We start from the raw sequence: 6,644 nt of genomic DNA, 5'->3' as shown, positions 1-6,644 counted from the left end.
AATTCAATTCGGTCATGCGCTGCTTTATGAGCTCACAGAACATTCGCTGGTTCCTGCCTCCTCCTCTGAGTCTTGAACTTTGTTACAGTCAACAGTGATTATTAGACAGTCTGCTTAATATTTGCAAACGCTTTATTTTGAAGGCCCCTTAGACATTCTACTGACTATAAGTAACTTTGCAACTATGTCAGCTTATTCTATGTTAGATCAGATGGATCTCAAATATCAGACCAGACCCCGGATCCAACCCTTAAAATAAAGGTTCTTTATTGACAGTGATGAATCCATGAATAAATTGCATGTAGCCTTTTAATTGGACAAAAGGTTTTTTATAGTAGAAAAAGTGTCTTATTTTTCCCTCAACACACTCACAAATAACTTTGCACTTGACTCATGTCAACTTTTCCAATAATTACTTGACTGGACACTAACCCCATTTGTTCAGTGTGACATGCTGTAAATCTACACAGTGAATGTAACACTTGTCTACAGCACAAGGTTTTTCTTAGAAAGAGAGATGTCCAAAGCGTATGGGTTTATCATATGTGCCTGAGAAAAGTTCCTGACATTGGGGATTAGAGCAAACTCAGTGCACAAGCACCACCAAAGCCAGCGTTTTATCCACCGACAGCTGTGTTGATTCTCTCTTGGCATAAAGTAAAGTTTACAGCAGACTCCTGCATTTTGCCTCCTCTTGTTGCACTGATAATTTTGATATAAAACAGCTTCAAAGTGGTGATTGAAGAACAGTGTATTTAATCAGTTACTGTAATATTTTACAAAAATTTTGTTTTATTGATGTCAACTCTCACACATGACCTTCAGATTCCTTCTGCAAACATCAATGTGAGGCTGCCACGGTACCTAGGCCAACAGAAAAGATAAATGAAAGTCTAAAATGTACCCGCAAAGCATATTATAGTTCAGATCAGGACTTCCCAACCAGGGCTTTGTGATTCGAGTTCATGATGGAAGTTATCTAGGTTCCTGAGGTCATGAACTGGCTGAACTGAATGCATATAATTAAAACTGAATGAAAAAAAATCAGTTTCTTTCATTATTTAATCATTATATTGATTAAAATGTTAATGTTGATATGGTTGGGAAGCCCTGATTTAGATAAACTTACCAGAAACGATCACTCAGCCAGCCATGACATGTTTTATAAAAGCTTGGAGAAAGAACATAAGATTAATTTCAATGAGAAACTTCAAGTCATTCATTTTGCCAGTAGAGGGAAGTCTTGAGTAAGTAACTGTATCTTACCCTCATAGTTGATACAACCATTTGTGTCCTCTTGCCCTGCCAGCAACTGATCCACTTCACCCTCAGACAACCTCTCACCTGAAATTCAAACATTTGTTCCGATGAGCAAAATTATACATTTTTAGTTCTCAATGTTTTCAACATTGGACTACACTGATCAATGTTGGTCAAATATATGAATTTGGCATAATTTTCCTCTGTAACATCATACCCAAAGTAGCAAGCACATGGCGGAGTTCAGCCCCCATGACTGTTCCATTGCCTTCTTTGTCAAAGACCCGAAGGCCCTCTACAAAATCTTCAAATGTGCCCCTCTCAGGAAACTTTGAAACTTGTTGAAACATAGGCAGGAAAGTCTCAAAGTCGATCAGTTTGGATTCCATCTCTGAACGACACAATTTAAAGCAATTAGTAGGTTCTTAGATTTTATTTGACAATCTGAGGAAAAAAATCGTTCATTGGATAATTAAACAAAAAACAGACATTAGAGCCCATTTACTTTCATTGCATTTATTTACCAATAAATACATAAATAAAATATCATCCTTTGGGTTCCACAGAAGAAAGAAAGTCACACAGGTCTGAAACAACAAGACATTGAGTGTGAACTCTTCCTTCAATAGCTTCAAAAGCACAATTGCAAAAAGTAAATGTTACATTTATAGTCCTTTGTCACCTTTTTCTCTTTTGTGTTACATTTATAGTCCTTTGTCACCTTTTTCTCTTTTGTGTTACATTTATAGTCCTTTGTCACCTTTTTCTCTTTTGTGTTACATTTATAGTCCTTTGTCACCTTTTTCTCTTTTGTGTTACATTTATAGTCCTTTGTCACCTTTTTCTCTTTTGTGTTACATTTATAGTCCTTTGTCACCTTTTTCTCTTTTGTGTTACATTTATAGTCCTTTGTCACCTTTTTCTCTTTTGTGTTACATTTATAGTCCTTTGTCACCTTTTTCTCTTTTGTGTTACATTTATAGTCCTTTGTCACCTTTTTCTCTTTTGTGTTACATTTATAGTCCTTTGTCACCTTTTTCTCTTTTGTGTTAAGGTAAAATATTACATTCCTGCGGTTGGAATGGTATTTTGACTTTTAGTCATTATGGCAAGGATCTCAGTATTCAGAGAATGACTTGCAAACGTCACAGAGAATGTGTCTGCATTTTATCTTTGACATTTGTGACAACCAACACCTCAGTAATCTCTGTGACAGAAGTGTGTTAAGTCTTTCCCTTTGTTTGCTCATGAAGGATCCCATGGGATGCAGGGAAGCAATAGCTTGAGTGATTTTATATAGATCATGACATGCACCTTGTACAATTCCCTGAAAAGTCATGCAGGCAGCTGTAGTATTTTTTCCGTTGTGGGTCTACCTTCAGGCTTTGGTTTCCCTAGAACATTTAAGACTTCAGCATTAGTTGGGTTCTGGCCCAAAGCTCTCATCACATCCCCACACTGAGCTAGTGATATCTTCATCTCCCCTGAGGGAGTCCTGACAAACAACAGAAACGCTTCTTTGAACTCTGTATGAATGCAAAATAAAATAAAAATTAGTTCATTTAAAATTAAGTCGATCAATGACCTTTTTAGGCTGTTCCTTACCTTCAAGTTGTTCAGCACTGAGATTACCCTGAAACACAGAACAACAGATTTATTTTTTTAGGTTATTATATAGGCATTTATTTGTATCATCAGTAATATAAATTGCAAATACATTCATTGCTGATCTACTATGCATCTTTACTGCTCAGATATTAGTGTCATACAGTAAGTTAAAACTCTGGCAGTTGTTCTGCCATTGTTTTTCCTGGTACCAAGAATAATCTCCCCTCAAAGTTCACAGTCTGTTTATGAGATCATCCATATCTGTCTCCCCAGGGAGTCTAACTTAGGAAGTGTATTAGGAAGAGTGGGACAAGTGTGTGTAGATCCATGTAAAGATCATCTACTGGAATCCTGCCATCAAGCATATATTGTATATACGTATATATTAGCTTATAGTTCATGTCCAGGAAATGAAAACTTGGGATTAATTAAATATTTATTAAGCTCATTAATATGTATGACCTTTTAAATTAGAGATGTATATTACACCATCTTTGTTATTGGCATGTTTTTTTTATAAATGTATTGGCTCATATTGAATATTTATAGACCAACATTTGATATTTATTTTCTTTCCACCTTTTTAAAGGTCATCAGCACTAACTTGAAGAGAAAGTGATTTAGGTGTGCATGAGTTAGTTCTTGTGCTCAGCTTTATAGCTGTACATTAGGCTATAATGTTGAGCCTTAAATGGTTAGTTCGCTCAAAAATAAAAATTCGGTCGTTAATTACTCAACCTCATGCCCTTCCAAACCCGTAATACTTTTGTTCATCTTTGGAACCCAAATGAGGATATTTTTAATGAAATCTGAGACATTTCTGTCTCTCCACTGACAGTCTATGCAATTACCACTTTGATGCTTCAAAAAGTTAATAAACAGATCATAAAATAACGATCCATATGAATTTAACAGTTAAGTCCACATTTTCTGAAGATACTCGATCGCTTTATATGATGAACAGATTTAATTCAGGCTTTTAATCACATAAAAACATTCATCAACGCAAACAGCAGTTATGGCAAACGGAAGCTCAAGCATGTTCGCTTGACGTGCGAGAACCAATGAGGTTCATTCTCGTGTTACGCAGCACGTTTGAGCGTCCGCAAGAACCAATGAGGTTTGTTCTCACGTGTCAATGTTGCACACACAGAAGAGGCTGTTTTCCGGTGGAACATATACGTTTTATTTCTGTCACATGCTGTGAAATCTGCAAATTCAACAGACAACAATAAATTAGGTTTTTGTTTCACAGTGTTGAAATGGCTGGCAGTCTGACTTCTTCATATCAAAAAGTGAAACTCCCTGCGGCTCACCACTGCCCCTAGCGTCACCCGCCAGTATACACAGGTTTATGTGATGTTAAAATAGACATCTATACGTAATAAATAACCAACTATACATAATAACAAAACATAAGAATAACAATGAGTATTTGAATCTATATGACTACATCAAGCAAGTACGGTTGCGCTTCTGTTTATGTTTGCTGACAAAAGTTTAAATGGGAATAACGGCCCATAGTTAAATATGTTCATCATATAAAGCGGCCGTGTCTCATTTTATGATCTCTTTATGAACTTTTTAAAGCGTCAAATTAGTAGTTGCGTAGGAATTAGTAGTTGTAGGAATGGAAAGAAATATCTCATATGTATTTATTTGAACAGAATATCAAAATGTCCCTATTTTAAACAGGTGGACCTTTTGTTTTAAAATCTTTTTGTCATTATGCCTCATTTTAACTTTTCAATTGATTAACACTAAGTTTAATTACCCAAATGCTTGTCAATAAAGTGATCTTAATCATTTAGTCTTTATTCTTAAAAAGAAAAGTGTGCATTTAAATGTAGACGTCAACCATTATTGTGGGCGCATCAAACCATGCCATCAGGCAACTGAAATACAATAATATTTTATTTAATAATATAATATTATGCAAAACAGAGACTTACTACAGCAGCAGGATCATTTTTGAAAGCTGGATTTGGAAGAGAAGCTTGTGCTTTGGCTGGTTCTTTGGCTGCTGCGACTGGGGCTGGCCCAGGTGCAGTGCTGGCTTTTTCAGACTCTGTTGTAGCTGACTCTGGTGTTGCAGTTGGGGCAGAAGCAGCTGTTTCCAGTGCTGCCGATGCTGGCTCTGCTGCTCCGAGAACTGGTTCTGCTGCTCCGGGAACTGGTTCTTCCTCTGGAGCTGGGGATAGCTTTCCTTCTGTTTTGGCCACTTGCTTTTGTGAAGCCATGGTGGTGTAATCACAGTAAGTGAATGGACAAAATTGAGTCTTATGCAAATGTTTAACTGCTGTTGAATGGTACAGATTGGAGCCCTAAATGTTATATACCCAGCACTAAATCTGCTGCACCTCCCCAATATTACTCACATCTCTAAAAAAGGAAAGAATGCTGTGACTCCAGTGCATGCATTAAACTTCATAGAATACATATCCCCTCCCCACTTCATACTGTTATACCTTTTGCTGCCTGTTCGAGCACCATCATCCATGTTCCTCTTCGTCCCTCATGTGAGTATTTATAATTTCTGCTGTCATCCTTATTGCTTTTTATGTCATGATGATGATGATGATATTAATTAGCAGAACATAAAAAGCAATAAAGATTTCAGCAGCACTCTAAAAAATGCTGGGTTGTTTCAACCCAATTTTTGGTCAAATATGGACAAACCCAAACGTTGGGTTAAAAATGTAATTTAATAAAATTTGATAGGCATTTTTGACCCTGTGAACTTTTAGACACTCCAATTAGTAAATATAATGCTAACAATGTCCAACCTTAGACATACATGTACAGTCATCTCCAAAAGTCAATTATTTCATGTTTTCCCACCACATTTCACATAATGTACTGTATAGTTTTTGATAAAATTGTGATGGAAAAGTTAAACTAACTTTCAATAATACTTTATAGGCCTTCAGGGTAGCCCCATATTTAAATTTTGACAATAATGAAAACAAAGCTGTGAAGGATAGAATTACAGTGCCTACGAAGGATTGAACTGTTTAACAACATCAGTTGCACATTGTAAAGAATGTAAGTCTATCCCACACAGCCTCATTTTAATCTGCATTAAATTGTTAGTCATAAATTAAATTACACATTAACTGAGGGTATAGTTCAGTGTGAACTACTAGTAAAAAAAAATTGTGTAAAATTTCCAAGAAATTAAATTGAATACAATAAATGATGAAATGGATTATGAATATTTCACTTAAAGAGAAAGTTCACCCAAAAATGAAAATTAGATTGTGTTGCATTTACTCACCCTCATGTTGTTCCAAACCCGAATGAGTTTCTTTCTTCTACTGATAAAAAACTAAAAATTCTATGTAAGTCAGTGGCTACCGTCAACTGTACTTCAAATATCTTCTTATGTGTTCAACTGAAGAATGAAACTCATACAGGCTTGAAACAACTTGAGGGTGCCTAAATGATGACAGAATTTTCATGTTTGGGTGAACTATCCCTTTAAAAATGGGTTTATGGGTTGTCATAAATAAAGTCTTAAAGTTTTTAGTTTAAGTCGTTTTATTTAAGTGCCTGAAGTTGAAAAAACACAAAGATACTTATGAATCGCTAACTGTAGACATATTCAAACACATCGCTGCCTCTAGTTTCTGCACACACACACACCAATGAATATGAATACACTTTCATTCTGTCATTTTCAAATTCTCACTTTCATCCCTCAAAACATCTCTCTTTCTGAATATTGTATGAATGTATCTTTTTGCTCGTGATTGTCTTCTTTCAGCCTAACCTCA

At 35.8% G+C, this 6,644-nt stretch overlaps 1 protein-coding gene across 1 annotated transcript; it reads right to left on the bottom strand.

Moving 5' to 3' along the window:
- Nucleotides 1-244: 244 nt before the first annotated feature.
- Nucleotides 245-5,170, bottom strand: LOC306989122 (myosin light chain 3, skeletal muscle isoform). Its single transcript, XM_079594480.1, has 7 exons — nt 4,821-5,170; nt 2,866-2,893; nt 2,637-2,786; nt 1,478-1,651; nt 1,267-1,344; nt 1,130-1,171; nt 245-864 (listed from the first exon to the last, which is right to left on the bottom strand). The coding sequence occupies exons 1-6, from the start codon at nt 5,106-5,108 to the stop codon at nt 1,143-1,145; spliced, it is 747 nt and encodes a 248-aa protein (XP_079450606.1). The 5' UTR covers nt 5,109-5,170; the 3' UTR covers nt 245-864; nt 1,130-1,142.
- Between the last annotated feature and the right edge of the window lie 1,474 nt (nt 5,171-6,644).

Source organism: Phoxinus phoxinus (genome assembly GCF_949152265.1).
Source record: "Phoxinus phoxinus genome assembly, chromosome: 21".
In the NCBI taxonomy this organism is placed as follows: Eukaryota; Metazoa; Chordata; class Actinopteri; order Cypriniformes; family Leuciscidae; genus Phoxinus; species Phoxinus phoxinus.
Note: the sequence above shows the minus strand (reverse complement) of the source record. Positions and strands in the feature narration are given on the sequence as shown.